Source organism: Strongylocentrotus purpuratus, unplaced genomic scaffold (assembly GCF_000002235.5).
Source record: "Strongylocentrotus purpuratus isolate Spur 01 unplaced genomic scaffold, Spur_5.0 spur5_scaffold_10, whole genome shotgun sequence".
NCBI classification, from domain to species: Eukaryota; Metazoa; Echinodermata; class Echinoidea; order Camarodonta; family Strongylocentrotidae; genus Strongylocentrotus; species Strongylocentrotus purpuratus.
In genome coordinates, this window is record NW_022145595.1 from 25,316,398 (window position 1) to 25,337,128 (window position 20,731).

A 20,731-nucleotide genomic window follows, 5' to 3' on the forward strand; every position below is an offset into this window, starting at 1 on the left:
TAAGCCGTAATGCTATGCATACACCGGCAATCCATATGCTTCACTTGTATGAATGGCACATGATCTACTTGTTGCATTGCCATCTGTATCGACCTTTACCTCGACATGTGGTTGTATTTGCTCTAATACTCTTTGTATTAGCCAAACTTGTTTGAATTGAAGCTCCCATTCTCGTGATAGAAACTACTCTAGATGTCATCTGGCTTTGATGTGAAACATCCCACGCATAGCACACCACATCCTTGTGAATATACAAGTATGCTGACCCAGATACATGTATCGTAGGTCCATCCCCATTATGTATTGTACAGTTAGAACTGAAAGGGTGAGAGTGTAGGCATATATCCATTCATGAAAAGTCTCAAATTACCAGTATGTATGGAAAATTGAAAATTATAATTGTACTTTGAGAAACTGCAGATTATTTAGAGAATGATGATAGAGAAACAGAACTTTCTCACCTCAGCTCTTTTTCTCTTTTTTTTTCTCTCTCTCTGTCTGTCTGTCTCTCTCTCTCTCTCTCTCTCCCTCTCTCTCTGTGTCTCTCCCCCCTCTCTCTGTCTCTCTTTCTTTCTTTATTGTCTTTCCTTCTGTATAGAATCTGCTTCTTTCTTTCCTTCACTTTCTTCCAGTAATCCTCATGAATGCAAAAGCAATCCACTACCCTACAAATTGATGTAATAATTGCTCCAAACCGTATGTACTTAAAGGTGTGAAGAAGTAAGTTCTGTAATCTATATAGGTTGTGAATTGCACAAAACGTTCAATTCACACACATCCCACAGGACATCTTATCCGCCACACTTGGAGTGGAGTAACCTCTTGAACTTCAAGAGTTCATGTCTAGGTTCTTGGCACCCTGCATACATATTGGTGTAACTTGGTGGGAGATTATATACTGTACGGTACCTAAGAAAGGAAGTGAGCAAATCCTGACCTACAAAAATACAGATTAGATAAGTCCAAACATAATTTTGTGACTTAGCTAGGTATCATGATTATTAGAAAATTAGCCATTGGTTCAAAATTTGTGCAAGGTTCAAGTGAGGTTAGGAAGGGGTATAATTTTGAACTACAAAATACAGATTAGATAATTCTGAGCATTATTTTGAATCTTAATTAGGTATCATAATTATTAGGAAATTAGCCAGTAGTTCAAAATGTGTGCAAGGTTCAAGTGAAGTTTAGGGCAAGCCATCGATCCTCCTAGAGCGATGTGATTGAGCCATTTGTGGGTGCATTTATACAACATGTATTTAATGTAGAGTACGCTGCTTCAATGAAGGAGCATCAATTTCTTTCAGTTACCTGCAGGTTCATTCACATATGTCACAGTAAACTTGGGCTGTTTTTTGGTTCTTTTTATTTCTTCAAAGATGTAAGCTTAATTCTTTTTACATTAAGATATATCTTATAACACAAGTACACTCAGATAGTGAGTACGGGAGGACCTTTGTTGCATGCAACCTTTTTTTTCATCTTTACTCGCCATCCATTTACAATTTATGAAATGATTTATAAAACACTGCAGTATACCGGGGCATGTGTGAACGTGCCGTTGGATGCACCAAATCAAATTAACATGCTTTGGGATGATGTCAGCTGAGATATCAGTTCGGCAGACATCTCAGCTCCAGGGAGCAACCAACATCCAGTCGCCCATCCGTCCGCTAGACGGGATAGACCGGTTTTAACAAGCTCAGTTAGGTATTTTGATGACACCATATCTTTGTACGGTTCATGGTCATGTTGCATTGTGGACGGTGCATGCCTTGTGCATTGGTGTCCTACATATTGTAGGTAGTCTTCAAATTCAAACTTACATTTTCCTCAGTTTCTAGAATCATTGACTGTGGTTGCTGAAATAGGCCATTCTCGTAATGTAATCAAATTTAAAGCCGAAATCTTTGTTAAATGCCTTGTTGCAAATTATTTCATTCACCTGTTGCAAATAATTGTATTTCAATAGTCAGAATGAAAATTTCATACATGTGTTGTTAGGTAGGACAATTATTATGGCTTGTTCTACAAGACCTCCCTAGTAACAATTAATGTATGCAATAAGCAATTTGCATTCTGACTATTGAAATATAGTTATTCGTAACAGGTGAATGAAATAACTTTTATCGAGGCATTAGGAAGATTTATTCATTAATTTGATTCCAATATTACATTATACATACATGTAGATCCTTTGATATTTAAATACCTTAAAAGTCCTTAATCACAATTAATCAAACTTAAAAGTGCTAATATGATGAAAGTCCAAAATACATTTTTTAAATGTACTGTATGCCCACCTTTGTGTAATGAACACTTCAGATGTACATGTACACATGGACATGAACCAGTATCCGTGTTGTACATGTACTGTACATGTGGCTAATTCCTTGTGACTTTGTTGAGTGGAGGTGGCATATTTTATACCGTTCGACCCATAAAGGCCTATTTGATATTCATATGTATGAAGTGGGTTCATTGTTTCACTTGTATGTGAACAGACTAGCTCCTAGTGCCACGTTGTGTAATTCACCTTATCATGACCTAATGTACATGGTGTGTTTGCCAAGTTGAGCCCGGTGAGGTTAGATATCAGGCATACCAGACGGATTGTGCAACCGTTCGTTGAATGTGTTGAATGCATACTCGCCTGTCTACCGATGCTGACTTGTTGACCCTAAGAAATGGGAGGAAGATGGGAGGGGGAGGGAGGAGGAGGGAAGAGGAGGGAGGAGGATGGGAGAGGGATGGGAGGGGCATGAGATGAGGATGGGAGGGGCATGGGAGGAGGATGGGAGGAGGATCGGAGGGGCATGGGAGGAGGATGGGATGAGGATGGGAGGGGCATGGGAGGAGGATGGGAGGGGCATGGAGGGGCATGGGAGGAGGATCGGAGGGGCATGGGATGAGGATGGGAGGGGCATGGGAGGGGCATGGGAGGAGGATGGGAGGGGCATGGGAGGAGGATGGGAGGGGCATGGGAGGAGGATGGGAGTAAGGGATGGATGGATGGGGGAGGATTAGAGGAGTGGCATATCTTTGGGAAGCTTGAAATCATGTCAGAATGTTATAGAGACGTTTCAATACAATTCAGTCAAATGAGTCAAGACTGCATATGAAAGTATAATTATATGAATTGTATGAGCCTAATGAAGTACCAAGGTGTATGATTTAACTGATATTGTCCAAATTATTCTTCACAAAATCATTTGGATGTAAAAAGCTCTTCAAGTAACCCCTATTTATATTATTTGTTTCTAAAAACTTCCAATCACCGATATGGCGATCGCTAGCTTTGCACACATTTGATCATGCTTGTTCTACATTGTACATGTTATTGTTATCAGTTTTCAGATTTTCAACCTGGAAGAAGGCATTGCTAATACATAATCCTAATGTATACTATTGACTTGTTTTGTGTTTTCAGCTGGCAGGCTCCATTATTGGAAGAGAAACAGATCCGACTCGTCGTCATCAAAGAGTGTGACGTGAAGGGCAAGAAAACAATCATCGACTCCAAAGCCATTCATAAGGTGGATCCACAAACCACAGAGGTAAATTTAATCCCCTAGATGGGTTGTTTATTTAGCATATGCTCCAGCACCGATTCCTCAGCGGTCAGTTTAATACTTAGTGATTTCCTGTAAGGTGAGAAGAGGAGCTGTTAAAAGTCCTTCATACAACCATACTGCCCAATTTTTGTCTCGCCTGCGTAGCAAAAAGCGAGACATAGGCGCCGCTTTTCCAGTGACAACTTAATATGACAATAAATAATCAATTTTTGTTATTTGTTCATATTTCATTGAAGTTATCAAACTTGGTACAAATTAAGTAAATAATTCTTCTGATGATTCTTAGTCAATATTCACTTCAAAATGCTGATTATATTCAGAGGATTTCATTTTGGGGGGCCTGCTGATGGGCCACCCTGCCTATAAATAATGTCCCAACCTCAATTTTTCATCATATCAAATTGCGTAATGCAGGCGAGACCGCCGAGAGCATTTCCCTTGTTTAGACTACAAACAGGTTTGTTGACAAATTCATTGCATTTAATAGTCTACCTGCTTAAACAGGGTTGTTGAAGAATAAAAAATGTTCCAGTATAATTTTGTGTTTGTTTAGGAAGTATTATTTCGGAGTACCAGTGTTCACATAATTTACAATATTACTTGTTTTTGTAATAATGTTCCTTTTCAAATATTCTGTCTTTTTTTTCAGACCTCTACCAATAGATCATCACCCCGATGCAGACAAAATGTCAACTCAGATGTCAAGAATAACAGCAAACCTACGGTCAACTCTCCTCATATTGTGGATGGATACAAGGTCAGTTACAGTAGTTTATTGGTTGGAGAATCGGTGGTTGACTTGGTTGTTGGTTGAGAATTGGTTTGATAAGAACATGAAACCAGTCTCAAAGGCATTAAAGGCAATGTTTCCAGTTTTACAAATCTGAGATGCATGGCCTTACGTGTTATCAGTGTCTGTGATATGGTGTAATATTGAAGCCATAAAAAATTGTGCTTCAAAAAAGTAAAAATCTTTGAGTGACTGGTTTTACCATACACATTTTCCCGAATAGACTGTAGTGTCATAAAAACTGTTAGGAAACATTTTTGAAATTTCGAATTCCAATCATAAATATCTTGATAATCAAACATGCGATCAGCTTGTTAAAGTCATGGGATTCCTGGCTGACCTAAAGGTTTTTGATTATGATTGGAGCATGAGCTAAATCAAGGAATTTGTTTAGAATCTGAGGCAAAGATGCCCAATCCCTTTAATATATAAATTCCAATCAATGTTCATTATTTAATCTGTTCTATATCGTAGTACACCCGTCCAGGATCTGATGTGAAGATGCTTGGTGAGATGCTGTTTGGGTCCATTCCGATGAGTTCCAATGGTCCTATCATCAAGGTCCATACCTTCAAGACGCCGCCCAAGGTCATGCTGTCAAGGGTCTTCCAACTCAAACCTCCTGATGAACAATTGTAAGTTGATCCCTTTATAATTGTCTCTAAAGAAGCATTTCTATGTCCCCCGAAATGTTCAGATAAGATTTTGGTACAACTGCAAGATACCCCATCACTCAAGTAACCCTAACCCTATTCTTGATCCGTATCTTAAGACTGATCCTAGTCCTACACCTAATCTTAATCCTTATCCTAACCCTGTGAAGTCTAATGCTAACTCAAACTCCAACCCTGACCATAACTCAAACCCTGATCCTAATGCATTGTGGAGTATTCTGCAATGAAGCCTTAGCCTAGTTTGTAATGGTTTATTGATGGACAATAAAAGATGGCCCTTCTAACCAGAACCTTTGCATCATAAGATTACCTTGTAATGACAGGGAAAGGGTCTTCTTGGATCCCACATAAGAAATCATTTATTCAGCCTATTTTATACAATTTTACTCAAATGGCACTTCTATGATTCATTTATACAAATAAAAGAAAACATAGCTACAGGCCCTGTTTAAAAACAGCATGTTCAAACAAAATTTCCATTCAAACTTAATTCTTTATAACACTCACTAATTAGGTAATTGAGATATGCACCTTTTGAAAAGCATGTGAAAAATTATACCCTGATAGGCTAATTATAGCTGATTCTATCTAATATGACACATGCTTCTACATAGAGAAACGAATCTACTCTGTAATGCTTGATTTGGATTCATGTTTTGTTTTTTTTCTTCTCATTTTATTATCAGGGAAACGGATGGAGGCGACAAAGACTCTATTAGCCTGTACTGCGCAGACATGACCATACCTAGGAGTATTAGCACTTCAAGCCTGCCCTCTGTTGAGATCGGTGAGTCATTTTGTTACAGGATTGTCGGGATTAGACCTGTCATTGTGAATACCCTGCTGTCAAAGCATTTAAGTCCTTCTGGATATGAACAAACATTTCTCCGGTATTGAATGATTTATACTAGTTTTACCGGTGAATATGAAGAAAATATTCTAGTCACTTTCAAAAAGGATCATGAACCAAAGTTTGTTTACAAATCGTGATTTTTTTTTTAATCGTTTTTTGACTAGCTGAATATTATGATTCCCTGTTTAAGTTACTCAATTCAGTATATTTAGAAGTCCTGGATAGTCACATATTTTTATTTTTATTTTTATTAGGGCCGCATAAAATGTGTACAGTTTTTTAAAGCATTGGTGACTTCTTTTAATCAGTAGTGTTTCTTTTCTGACTCAAATTTATTTATTCAATAATTGATAAATCATGCAGTTTCTCCTATCGGAAGATTACAGATTAACTTGAGTTCTGGTAAATATAGAAAATAAATTCTCACAGAATCCAACGAAATTTACACTGAATGGTCAAGATTACAAATAAATGATATGTACTAAACAATTCTAATGAAGATGATTTCCAGCAAGTTTTTGTGAGGTAGTTTTAATTCACTGATGAAAACAACCAATCTACTGCAGGATAAACAATCCAGATTAAATCATGGCAATTTTCTCTCAAAATATAATTCCCATATACCAGAGCTCAAGATTAGCTTTAAGTAACTTATCAAGCCTGAATTAATCTGGTTAACTCCTTTTTTTGTTTGTTTGTATGATTGTATTAGCTCGTAGCATGCCGATGCCGATAGCAATGCCCACACCACCTACCATTCTGGGACTGGATGACGAGAGTGGAGAATTCTCAGGTATGTTATTTATCAACATATGAAGAGTTTAATTCCAAAAGGAGCTAAATGCATTTTTGTAACTTCTGAGAAAAAAGAAAGATTTTGTTAAGGTTTCTATGGAAGGTGCATTTTTTCATAATTGCTCCCAAAATTTAGGTAAATAATTTTGTTGAAAGTGAACAATGTTCTGAAATCAATAACTCAATTGTCATCAAAAGTGGATTTAGCTCCTTTTGGAATTAAGCTCTTCATATACAGTTAACAACTTAAATATTCATACCCCTTGACAGTTTGTTGTTCTTTTGTGTTTTTCGTAACTCAAGAATGAAAGGTGGACCGGTTGAGTTAGGGCCTTTGTTCGATATTTTTAGGTGTAAGCTTTGATATGTCACATTCTCAAAGAATTAGCATCACTATAAATGGTAGTAGCAAACGGCTTTCAAAATAATAGTTGCAGTAGAAATGGCATTGAGAAGAAGAAATTAGTTGTAGTGATGGTAGTCAAGGAAATAGCAGGGAAAATATGTGGAGTTATGACTACTTTTGTTACGAATAGCCCTTGCATTTCTATTAGCAGCTAGATGTAAGCCCAGGTCATATGCATAATCACACAATCTATGATGTACAATCGCTTGATGACAGTAGCAGCATTACAATAGTTCACGAAAGAAGAAATAGCTTGTAGATAAAGCAGTGAAGGAAACATAATGTTAAAGGCATATCTCTACTTTCGTTGTGATTAGCCCAGGCATCCCTATTAATAGCAATCACAGGTGCATATAAAGGAAAATCACCTGTTTTATGATCACATGTTTATTTTTGCATTGTCTCCTTCCTCACTTACTTCCTCTTCCCGACCATTGTCAGGGCTGTGTTTGGTATTACCTGTTAAGGGATGGAATGTAACATCCATTGTCCAAAAATAATAATCTGGATTTATATAGCACTTAATAAGAAATACCGTCTCTAAGCGCTTTTATCCCGTTTATTAAATTCATTCTCCACTCCCTGGGGAGTATTCTTACCATATGGTCACCGTGAGGGCATATGGCAATTACTAACACAAATGCTTTCGTCATCTTACCAGGTCCCCATTTCTCTCCTGGGTATGGATTGGCAATCGTAGATTAATGCCTTGCCAAAGGACATTAGCGCCATGTTGGGGATCGAACCCACGACTTTTGAATTGCATAGCAGTGTGTTTGATACTGTTAGATGCGATCTTGATCTCTCATATGGGCCTAGATCTGGCCTGTATATCCCAGATTCCCTGACTAATACTCTAGTGATGAAAAAGAAACGACATAAGACTCTGAACAACGATCTCTGAAAGTAAACGCCATGTTGACTTCTAATCTAGCTTCATCCTAAGGACTTTTGTATAAACATATGTACAGCTCGTCACATCTGGGAAAACGAAACAAAACTTTAATTTCAAGGTTGTATTTTGAAATCAGGTGTAGTTCAGTCAGAAACTGACTGATAGCAGTGACCCAACATTTGCTTTGGTTATAAGCACTTTAGGGATTATTTCATCAAAGATTTTGTGTGAGGATAAGGCTTGCAGCTCGGTTTTTGGTTTGGTTTGGAGTTAAGGTTAGGTGTATTGTTGTACCCAGGGTTAAATTTAAGAATTTAGTTTGTGTAGGTTATTGAGTGTGAAATGATTTGTTGCCAAAGCATGTGTCGCAGATCCCCCATTAGAACAATAAGTTAAAACATAAAATTGATCTTGTGGCCTGGGTTATGGTTTGTACTTGTGAAAATCACATTGACGCCCAGAGTTATGGTCACATGATATTGGTGTGAAAAATGAGTATTGTTTAACCATCAAACGTTAAGCATACAAGGATATCCTCAAAAGTTTACATACTTGTTATTATGATGGTAAAAGCAGAAGGATGCTATAGTGATTTAAAACACATTTATTGCATTGTATCTGTGACAATGTAAGATTTAATCATTGAACTTTAAAGGTCATGTTTTGTTTAAAAGTAACATTTTCACACCATTTCTTGTTCATACCAAGAGAAGTGACATTTGGTATTTCCTACTTGCATTTCATCATCCGTTTAAGTGTCACTTCAATAGAAAACACAGATACTTAGCAATTAATAAATAGACTCTCGGGACTTCTTTATTCCCAAGCTTATTAGGTGAGGGGGAGTTAGTATAGCCCCTGATATCGCATATGTCATAGTTTTTATTATAAGATGATGACGTGGATCCTAATTAAATGATTGGCTGAAAGCGTACACGTGACCAGGCATTTATTTTGCCTAGCGCGTAATCGAAGGTAATTTGGGTAATGACCGGTCATTATCAAAATATTGTTAGAAAACATCATTTTATAAAACAAATAAAACATAATCTTATATAACAAATAATAATAATAATATGGTCAATGTAGCTTTGCACATAATGTTTTATCCTGTGTCAAGAGCATAGAATAACCTTTGACCCTTGACCTTGTATACTTTGTCCACAGCATCAGGAAGCTTCTTAGCTCCTTTCTTGCCATCATCACCAGGCAGTGTCTCAAGCTCCGCCTCCAACGGCAGCCTTCACAGACGATGGATAAGAAGCCAGGTCACCAGTATGGAGACGGTTGCCAGGAGAAGGTCATCAGAAAATATCAATAACGTGGAAGAGGTTAGTTAGTTGGTGCTCCCTCTTTGGTGCTTTGTGTACTAAGCAGTTTGTCTATTATCAATTTTTTGTTTTTTGTATGCTTTCCTGAAGGAAACTTTATATTGGGGACCAATCTTCCCCAAAGTGATCAAAGTAAAGCAACCCCCCCAATTTACAGACATGATAATGATTACTCCCCCCCCCCCCCCCCCCCAAAGTGGAAAAAAACAGTTTTGAGAAAGATTACAGGGAGATGAAGGGAGAAAATGTTCAGGTCCAAATAGATGTTAAGTCAGAGAAAGAACAAAGTTATCATGATTGCAACAAAAAACATAAAATATATCAATTTAGGTGAGAATGGATAATATCAACCAGGTAGAAGGAGGCATGCTACGTCAATAATTCATTTGCTATAGTTAAAAATCATGAACATAAAATGTGTATAGCATTGAAATTTGAAATGTCATGTGATTTTGATTTCCAGCAGTCAATCAGACGGAGAAAGCACTACCCAAAGATCGGTGTGGCTATTCTCTTCCAACATTAATTATATATATTGAAGCAAAAATGGAGAATACCTTCCTGGTAGTAGTAGGCTCACTGTATCAATAACTATTCTATATTCCTAATCATTTACATGAAATGTGCCTGGTAAATTATAATTTGAAAATATTGTGTGATTTGTAGCAGCCAATCAGACGGAGGAAGCGCTACCCAAAGATCGGCGTGGCTATTCTCTTCCAGCTGCCAGAAGCGCCCTCTGGAAGGGAGGACGAGGAGTTCCGGCGATTCTTCTTCTCTCACTTCTCTCTGCTTGAGGGCCACTTTCAGAGACTGGTGTCCACCATTGAGAAAGCACTCAGTTATCATCGCAAGAGCTTCATAAGACCTATAATGGAGGTAGGCAGAGATAGGATAAATTTCTTCCTTTTGAGAAGATACTAAAGTTGCTCATGCGTGGGTATATAGAGGGCAGCACACGGACGTAGTCGTACGCACAGGAGCGTAATACCTGTTGGCTCAGTGTTATGTAGTGATAGCCAAGTTGTCTACTTCATCAAAGACTATATACCCACGCATGAACATCTTTAAGATGAATTTACTGTTGTTAAGTAGAAACAGATTCGGTGGACTAAAAGTCCCCCTCCCTCTTGTTTCTTCAGTTTTGGTGTTTCAAATTTAAAATGGATTCAGCAAATTCCTTTCCAGAGAAATAGCTGTACCCAAAAGCAAACCAAAGGAACTTGCCAGTTGTATTAGCTTTACCACACTAAGTCACAGACATGTTAAAAGAAATAATGCCCAATTGTTCATTAGGTGGACATTTTCCTGTCCACTTGAATGTTTTTCCAAAATAACAGTCAGATAAAGTCAGTTACTTTGTACAAAGTAGATATCAATTAATGAATGTTTGAGTTACAGATTTAGAGAGAGGGACACAGATATCTCTTTCTGTATATAATTCCATTTATCAAGTCATTGACAACCAATTAATTTCATACGTTCCAATGATTTCACCTGTACAGGCCCTTGAGCATTTCAAGCTGAGCGTGATTCGGCTATACACCTCCCCTAGAATCCAACGACCCATCTGGCTTAACCTCATGACCTACCCCCAGCAGAGAGGTCATCTGTGCGAGCATCTCGTCCGAGAACTGGGCAGAGTCCTGGAGACGCACAACAGCAAACAGAACAATTTGTAAGTGTTTAGAAAAGGCCTTTGGTAGGGGTCAGATCTTGGCGTCTCTATAATTCGATTTTTTTAATGTTTTATGAATGTAAATTGAAGTCATGTCCCTGTTTGAGAATAAACTGTACAATTCAGAAATAAAATGGAAATAATATTCTCATTTCAGAATTGTGAAGTTTATTCTAAAGGCCGTTGGAGATGCAAGAAAGAAGTACCATGAACTATATTCAGAATCCTGTGCTTTTTTATCAGTCACCTCAAATCTTCTGTATATTTATAAACCATTAAGATAAGGATTATTTAAACAAAAAGGAAATATGAACCCTTGCTAAAAAATTCTGCTTAATCAGCAGTTAAGTCATGCATTTGTCCATAACCAGGAGGAAGAACTTGATAGCATTTCTTTCTATAATGGTGGTATTAATAATAGTACTTAGATCAATTTATATTGTACAGTTACTATATGAATATACTCTACTGCGCTGTGATGAAAACAAAACAGTGTTACTTTACATACACACAGTAAAAACTATTCAAAAGCTCCTGAAAACAAGTAAGTCTTCAACAAAACTTTGAAGACAGCAACCAATGAGGCTTTTGTTTTGTCTTATGGTAGGTTATTCCAAAACCTTGGTATTTTGTTTTATATATTAGCTTCTGTATAGTGAGTAAAATAATTCTAGTACATCTTGAAGACCCCCAAATTGTTTTGTCTTTTCAGTTTCATGAGTCGTCTGATGACTGGAGTTCTGATGCACCATCTTGCCTGGGTTCCCACGGTGATGCCAGCCGGAGCCACGCCCAGCCGCGCCTTCCTTGATAAACACTCATCAACAACTGTAAGTACGCTTTACAGTCGGATGGAGGATTGTCTATCTCTAGCCAGATATGAAGATAGCGCATACATAAGAGAGATTAAATGTCATATTTTTCCATTTTCAGGGATTATTTTTACCATGAACGGTCCAGAATATTGTCATTCATATTGAGGTATATGTTTGTTCATATCATTTAGCTGCTCTGTTCAATATAGCTCTAGTTAACATGTTTGTTAGAAGGAAGGAGAAAGGAAATATAATGGAGGGCGATTTGTTGAAAAGTATCATCTCTGGAGAAAAAATGTTGATAATTTTTTTTTTTAAAGTATAATTAATTTTGTGATATAAGTATAATTCATGTGTTTTTCTTTGTGTTTCTTACGTACGTATTATTCAATTAATAAATTGATTGGAAAAAAAAGGAAAAAAGTATGATAGTTAGAGTCATGAATCCATGGATGATTGAATTCTCTTAATCCCATAGGGTCAGTAAATGAATGAGCCAGCTCCAGTGGATTATAAATTAATATGTCTTTTTTATTTCTTTTACAGCTAGATATACTAGCCAAGTGTCATCCTTACAATCCACTCTGGGCACAGTTGGGGTGAGTCTTCATTTTTTTTCTGAATCTGTTTATGAGTGAGCATGAGTATACATGTACGTGAAGCTGTGTGTTAAATATCTATGAAATTAATAGAATTTAAAATAAATTTTGGGAGTAATAATTGTATTTCTTCTAATAATTGAAGGAAGGACTTATACCGCCATTCGATATTCTTTTGTTAATGATATTCCTGCTAAATCTTTTGAACCTTTGGTTAGTTACATGCATTTGAATTTAGGCTGTTTTTCATTGTAAATTTATTTCCAGTCAACTAATGCTAGGAAGAATGAGGTGAATCATCTCTACTCTTTTTATTTACATAAAAGCTGTCATCTTGTAATCTGTTAGAAAGTGAATATTTTTGTTGCATCTATGCAGTAGGCTTTTGTTACCGTTCGATTCAGGGTCCCCTATTTTCATTTCATTTGCATAATTTTGTTCTTCGTTTCCAGAGACATGTATGGCAACATCGGGCTTCCAAATAGGGTTGCAAGGACGGTTATTGTTGAAATTTTTTTTATGTAGTAGGCTTGTGTTACTGTTCGATTAAGGGTCTCCTTTCTTTCATTTCATTTGCATAATTTTCCTTTTCATTTACAGAGACATGTATGGCAACATCGGGCTTCCGAACAGGGTTGCAAAGACGGTTATAGTCGGGAAGCGTGCTGATGTGGTGTGCAGGCTGCTCTACGTGCTATCCTACTTCATCCGATGCAGCGAGGTCCACGAAGTCAACGAGAAGTGCGAAGACATCATCATGGAATGTCCCGAACTAGCACTGTCTGAATCGGATGATTTGATTGATCGTCGAAGGACTTTGACGAAGGAGCTGGTTCTTGCCAAAACAGAGGACAGTGGGATCGAGGATGTAGGAGGGTTGACTCAGAGCGAATCGAGCAATAAACCGGTGTTCTACATCCCGGATATGCCGAAGGGTAGCGATAGGCTGTTGCCTACGGAAACCTCAAGTGATGACGGTGTTGGATTTGAGAATGAGGTTCAAGATGGTGTAGCATTGAAGAAATCAAGTTGTATTCACGAGCTAAATAGAACTAATGTAACGCTGTCCAACAGCAGCAATTTAAGGATTCACAATCGATTTGAGGAGAGCGATAACGTTTTCAGGGACAGTTCAGATTCTAGAATGCCTCAACACAATCAAGTGGTCGCCGGAGGAGATACTTGCAAAGTTTCTGAAACAACAGCAAGGTCAAACTCACAAACTGTTCAAAATGACCAGGGATCTTCTATTGTGTGTAAGACTCTAGACAACAGTTTGCTTGAATCCAAGTTGGAAGTTGCAATGCCTGTTGGTCGTGCTTCAAGGAACATCGAAGACCTCCTACGATTTGACATTGATGAACCTGTGAAAGATTCATCAAAGGACAGGAATGATAGAACGTTAACAAGAATATGCGACAGCAACGAAAACGATAAATTGTGTGTGATCCCCAATCTTGCAAATGAGAAATTGTCAAAGTTCCAAGGATTAGTTGAGAGTGTATCAAAGCCGGATATTGTCTTGTCAACTGAACATAAGTCAGACTCAAACCACTTGAAATCACACAAAGTTTCAGACTCCATAGCAATTACCACAAACTCTTGTCTGAGAACAGTGGCACCTTCGAACAAGGAGCATACAGTGGACGCAACGCAGCATCGGCATACCTCTTACACTTCTACTCATACCTCATGTCATCACTCGTGCCAAGGTGTTGAACAGAATCAACATCAGATGTCTAGACTCGACTCTACAGAAGGGCCAGGACACTATGATCGTTCTCCTGATTTATACAAGCGTTCGGTTTCGAGTATGTCAGCTGTATCGTGTGCCTCATCAGCTCTCTCAGATCATACTTGTCTGGATCATGAAGAACTTCCATTGGCATGGTAAGGACTAGGGGCCATATTTTGATGGGAATTAAGGGGGAAAATGTTGTTTGTCATAACAGAACTGACGCTTACCTGTGGTACTTAAGCAGATGTCTCTTTTAACTATACACAAACGCAGCCAGCTTTGCGCAGACATTAAGCAACGACTATTCCTAAGTTTGATTTGTTATGGCAATTAACATCATTTTATTAAAATGAAAGATAACATTGCTTTTAGAATAACACCATCAGACTAGTAGTCACATGACAGACATGTCACATGACAGACTACTCTATTCTTTTGTTTACGAGTGGAATACCAGCCATGTATTTTGAAATACATCTCAATGTTCCCAGTTTTGAATAAGGAATTTAAACCCTTCTGTGCATTAGGGGTCAACTATCCCTAAGAACATGTTTTATCAGAAGTTTGGCTTAGATACATAGTGTAATCTTATTGTTTGTTTTTGTTTCATGATAGATCTTCCCCAATTTTTCACTTGTAAATGAGATTCCTTAGGGTAATTCTTATATTTAGTCTTTGTTTTCCCCGTAGAGGTTCATAGTCGTCTACTTTCTTTTCACCGTTATACAATCTCATTGTTTTGTTTTTTTCCTCTCTGTATTTTTTTCCCTCTTCTGTAGCTCTGAGCAGATGTTTGAACTGGAGATAGAGAAGACCAAGTCCCATGTGGATAACTTTGGTCGTTCCCTGCTAGGGGGTTACTGCCAACACTTTGTGCCTGACTTTGCCCTTCAGGGCGTGCCCCAACTGGATACCAAGATGGTAGAGAAGAGTCTCATTGAGTCTGCACAGGTATTGCACTAATTATTTTATTTTATTTTATTTTATTTATTTATTTCTGTCCGTGTTTCTTTTGCAGTTTTACAAATATATAACAATCAAAACATTGCAAATTTGCACATGACAAAAGAATATATGTAGAATAAAGTAAAGCTGGCTGTAACTTATCGAAAACATCAAACAGGAGGTTTGACGAAGTAAGCAAAGCTTGATAGCATGACTACCCTTATTTCTTGCTAAATGCTATCTGGCTGTTTGTAAATAAAGGAGGGAAAGAACAAAAATTGACTAAATATGATGTTTTGGTCTAGTATCCTGATGGAACTTATTTGGATTACGCAGGTGTACCCTTACATAGGGTTTCCCTGTTTCTCTTCACAATGATTGCAGTGGGTCATTAAATAATGTTTAAGTATGGCTCTTCTATTCATAGGATCTCCTTTTATCTGAAGAGAGTGAGTTATGTAGCCTGAGCGTTTTAGGCATGTCTCAACTTTGTTCAATGGTTGACCTCATTAAAGGACGCTAAAGGGCCTAGGTATATCGTTTAGACATTCGGAAACTATACTTTATGTGTCGTAACTTTTTCTGCCCACCATCAATGTAAAAATCAAAATTCTCTGCATCCTTTTCCCACATAGCACCCAGTCTTGGACGACTCTAACTTGGAAGATGTGTACCTGGTGGCCAATACGGACAACTGGACGGTGGAGACTGTGTCTTGCAAGAGGTATCAAGGATGTAGCAACAAACCTGTCACTCAGGATGTAGGAATCTCTGGACTTGTTGATCAGCTCCTGGATTCAGTGATGCAGCTTAATCGCATGAAGCTCTCCTCAGACTTTGTGAGTTGATGTCACTTTGTACTTTTGAAAGTATAAAAAATGTACTTTTCACAGTCCAGTGGGTCCAGCTCAAGATTTAAATGAGATATTTCTGTATTTAGTCTCATTTGTTGTTTTGTATAGTTAAAAAAGGCTTCAATGCAAATTAGTTTTGTTTAATTTCCAAAACTGATCATTTCTGTAGGAGATTTTTTATTGGCAATGAATATTCCTTCTGCTCTTGTTACCCAACAGATACAATTAATTTGAATATAAATCATATTTCTGTAGACTCCAGCTTACATTATCTCAGTCTTGATAATCAGGGGGTTGTTAAAGTATACCAACCAGACTTGTAAACATTCTATTTAAATGATATACGTCATCATTCCCAGAATATTATACATATACCTATTATATAACTCTATTATCAAATAAACATTAACAATTAAAGAGAACTGTTGCTGAGCTAGCGCCATGAGCGTCCCTGGATGGTGTGTGCGCTCTATAAGTTTACACTATTATTATTATTATTATTATTATTATTATTATTATTATTATTATTATTATATAAAAATGGAGGAAATCATCTTGATGATCTTGATCATCTTGTTCTTCCTTTCGACAGTGTCTAATGCACCTAGAGGATCGTCTACAGGAGCTGTACTTCCAGAGTACCTCGGTAGCCTCCTACCTAGAACACAAGCCCATGATCATGGCCGAAGCCCTCGCTGGAGCCGTGGGCGTCGACTGCACAGATCTCCCTCTACTATGGGCCGTAGCGAGTGTCCATTCACCACACATCATTGCTAACGTCATGAGAGAGACCATTGAACAACAGCGTCTGTTGCTTCAGCAGGACTCGCCCTGACGGCTTCTATCTTCACAGGTGTTTCAGGGAGACCATTGAACATCAGCGTCTGTTGCTTCAGCAGGACTCGCCCTGACGGTTTCTATCTTCACAGGTGTTTCAGGGAGACTATTGAACAACAGCGTCTGTTGCTTCAGCAGGACTCGCCCTGACGGCTTCTATCTTCACATGTGTTTCAGGGAGACCATTGAACAACAGCGTATGTTGCTTCAGCAGGACTCGCCCTGACGGCTTCTATCTTCACAGGTGTTTCAGGGAGACCATTGAACAACAGCGTCTGTTACTTCAGCAGTACTCGCCCTGACGGTTTATGTCTTAACTGGTGTTTCAGACCTTTCTAGTGACTAGCTGCTGCTGTTGACTCCGGATTTTCATCGGAACTTGACACCACCTGACATCCACCTCATGGCATCTGCCACATATCCCTGAAATCCAAGTCCACTTTGTACCTCTTTGTAGGGACTTGCTTGTCTTATTTAACATGCAAATAATTCAACAACTCTGAGCAAACTGCTAGCAAGAGGGACAGCTGGGGCCCGTTTCATAAAACTTGTTATCTATAACAAATGCTAAATTTCTATGGCAAATTTGCTCTCAGCCAATCAGAAGCCATGATTTCAGTAGCTTATAACAGTAGCTTGTAACATGTTATTGATATCAAGTTTTATGAAACAGGGCCCAGGTTTACATGTATATCTCAAATGGAAACATTCTCATGAAGAAATGCTTAATATTCTTATGACGGATTCAGAATTGAATCTTCTAGTGTGCATAGCAAAGCAGCTCGAAAGTTTCCCAATGCCCTGAACATGCAGGCATCCAAAATTCCTTAATTTTAAATACTCCTTTGCAAGAGAACCATCCTTGCGATAACCTGCTGCATGAGATTGGTGTTTGCATATAGATACAGAGCAGGTGATTCTTTCTCTAGCGAGAATGTGATGACTATAAAGCTATTTTATTGGGCTCTATATTCAAAGGACTGCTATTTGAAATTCATATAAGAATATCTTGAAAATCACAACTATTTTGCAACCACATTACACACATGGGAATGTTTCAAGTTGCCAGCCAAACAAATTTATTCAGAATTAAAGTTGTTGAGAGCGAAGTCGAAGGAAAACTATTTTGAAATAGCTTCTTTGCGGTAGTTTTGATTAATTACTTTGGCTAGATAAGAATCGAAGTGATTGAAGAAAATTAATCAATTAGCAGTAGAATATTTCTATTCACTTGTATCTAGATTTCCTTTTCATATGAAAATTATCTATTATGGAAATACATATGTAATTAGGATCGTATTTATTCACATCGTGCAATTTTTTGTTAGATTTATACATGGAAATGTGCGTATTTGCACTGTGTTGTTCCTTTACTGGAAATGTTTCACAGCCATTTGGCTGCCTCTATCAAATCATTAGTTGAGAGCCAGAAAGATGTAAGCTTTTGATATCAGTCAAGGCCCTTCTGGCTCTCAGCAGATTGTTAAACTGCCTCTTAACTACCTTTAGTGTTTGGCCATACTGTGAGAAAGCTAATGATTTTGAGCTGTATTTAACAAAAACATTTGATATTTAAGTAATTAAGGTATATCAATGTAGAGGTGTCGTGGAGGAAGGCACTGATGAGTGGGAGCAATCGATGTGATATAACTAGGTAACTGATACCTGTAGGGCCTATCACCATCTCCTCGCTTTTTCCCTTTCCTTTTTTCCATCTCCCTTGTTTTCTCTTATTCATTTTTTTTTTTTGGGGGGGGGAGGAGGGATGTGCCCACTGTGCCTCCTCTGTAAGTACGCCAATGTGCCCGGGTATCATGACATGAGCAGTGAAGATCTCATTTTCAGAGTTTGCTCGAAAAAACTTGTTCAATATTTTCATTGGTGTACAATGATGGTGAATTTCCAGTACTATACATGTATATCAATTAATGCATTTCATGATATTATGTTCAAGCTTTATTATCACATAATATTTGTAGGCATAGAATACTGAAATTATTTCAAATGTTGACTGTGAAATGAATATTACTTATTTATGCAGGAAGAGATTGTTAACTGATATGTATTGAAAAATAAAAGCACATTTATTTTGCAATTAAATTTGATGTATAAGGGCGTAAATAGTATTATAACAAATGGCTCTTCTTTTTAAAGTTATGCATTGAATTTTCTTTCTTTCCTAGCAATTTCCAATTTGGCTTGTCTACTGCTTGAGGGGAATTCCCTTTTGGAAAGACAATGTCTGGGATATTTCTGTCTTTCTGTCTTTCTTTCTTTTTTCCTTTCTTTATTTCTTCCTTTCTTTCCGCTCTCTTCCTTTTTTTGCTTTCTTTCTGTTTCTGCTTTCTTTCTTGATTTCATTTCTTTCATTCTTTCTATCTGCCTTTGTTTACAGAGTAAACTCGGCTCATATAATAGAAAGAGCATTTTGAAAGTATTGAAAGATTCAAAACGTTTCAATTCGTGGATATGCAAATGCATATTCAAATCAACTGAAATGTAGAAAAAGAGAAAAAGAAACTACCACTATTCAGGCTTCTTGTTGAAAGACTGGAATATGTTGAATGAAAGAAAACATTATTTATTACAATATTCTCAGCTGTTGCATTTCTTTGAGTTAGACGGGAAAAAAAATCACATCTTAAATCTGAGATAAATGAAATAATTTTGTTTCATATTCAATCACTGCCTTACTTCATGCTTGCTTTGTTAATAAATTTATGGCCATATATTGTAATTATCTGTAGATTACTGTATCAAGATTACTTGATAATTTGTTGTTTGTATTTACTTGATATGCAATCCAATGATCAGTTTATTACTACAGAGTTAAGTAAACACAAAAATATGAATATATAATTTATTATTTCATGATGAAACTTTTCTTTTTATGATATCTGATGTATTCTAGTAAAGTAAGAATCTTACTCTATATTTCTTTCTCCACCCTCTCTCTCTCTCTCTCTCTCTCTCTCTCTCTCTCTCCACTCCCTCCCTCCCTCCCTCTCTGTTGCTATATTTATCTATATTTATCTTTGTGACTCCGTTCGATCTCTTCTCATTTATATATATACTCAAAGGTGTCCTACATTAATGTTTGATAATAGACTGCTAGTATGTGATTCAAATCAAACCATTTTGTTACATTGTCAGTTACAATTTCTCTTTCATTATCACATATTATTCCTATAGTCTACCTAGACAATCTTTTCTAAAAAAAAAATTCTTTTGCTACTCCTTTCTCTCCAGTTTCTCTTGAATTTGATTTCTATATTCTTCTAAAACATTTTCTTTTTCAAGACATGCAAAGATAGTCCATTTCAAATATCTGACTTCCCTTTTTCTTTTTCGTATGCACTTGTTTAAATTTTGTTTTGTTTTTGACCTCAAAAGAGTGATTTTGTGGCCTTGGAATATTTATTTAGACAGAAAATATTTACGGTAGACTAACCAGATATTTTTGCAGGTTTCAAAAATATTCTTGTAGAAGTAGTAGATATGACATATATATTTGAATGTAAAGTCTTGGGCTGGGACATTTCAGTCTTGAGATACATATTCAGTAGTTACAGGGAGTGAATGAAGCTCTAATACAAAAAAATAAAGTGCAAATCACCATTGGTGAAGTATTATACAAAATGTGGACTATATTGTGTCTCATTACACCATTTCTTATTTAGTAATCTCTGACCAATATTTGTTGTCATTTTCTTTTTTTAGATGTAATGTCAGAATTTAATGAGGATGAATTTTTGTAATATTAAAAGCTGGGTATGGATTTATGAGAAATGGAGAGAAGAGACACAGATGCAACAGAGTGAGAGAGAGAGAGAGACAGACAGACAGAGTGAGAGAGAGAGAATGTGGAGGAGAAAAAGGGAGAGCTAGAGAAAAGGAGAAATAGGGAGAGAAAGAGAATATGGAAGAGAGATAATAGGGAGAGGGAGAG

General features: G+C 37.2%; 1 protein-coding gene across 3 annotated transcripts in view; it reads left to right on the forward strand.

Moving 5' to 3' along the window:
- Positions 1–20,424, forward strand: part of LOC579645 (folliculin-interacting protein 2) — a 34,137-nt gene extending 13,713 nt beyond the window's left edge. Inside the window, exons 3-17 of one of the 3 annotated variants that reach the window (XM_011675669.2) lie at positions 3,428–3,554; positions 4,222–4,329; positions 4,837–4,997; positions 5,723–5,823; positions 6,602–6,682; positions 9,153–9,316; positions 9,983–10,195; positions 10,822–10,994; positions 11,707–11,824; positions 12,356–12,408; positions 13,009–14,298; positions 14,926–15,097; positions 15,727–15,930; positions 16,538–16,768; positions 16,845–20,424. In XM_011675669.2, the coding sequence (XP_011673971.2) occupies positions 3,428–3,554; positions 4,222–4,329; positions 4,837–4,997; positions 5,723–5,823; positions 6,602–6,682; positions 9,153–9,316; positions 9,983–10,195; positions 10,822–10,994; positions 11,707–11,824; positions 12,356–12,408; positions 13,009–14,298; positions 14,926–15,097; positions 15,727–15,930; positions 16,538–16,768; positions 16,845–16,856 (3,208 nt within the window). In that variant the 3' untranslated portion in view covers positions 16,857–20,424. Of the gene's footprint in view, positions 1–3,427; positions 3,555–4,221; positions 4,330–4,836; positions 4,998–5,722; positions 5,824–6,601; positions 6,683–9,152; positions 9,317–9,982; positions 10,196–10,821; positions 10,995–11,706; positions 11,825–12,355; positions 12,409–13,008; positions 14,299–14,925; positions 15,098–15,726; positions 15,931–16,537 lie in introns of all 3 variants that reach the window. The other 2 variants (XM_030979886.1, XM_030979887.1) reach the window with 2 other exon arrangements.
- Positions 20,425–20,731: the final 307 nt, after the last annotated feature.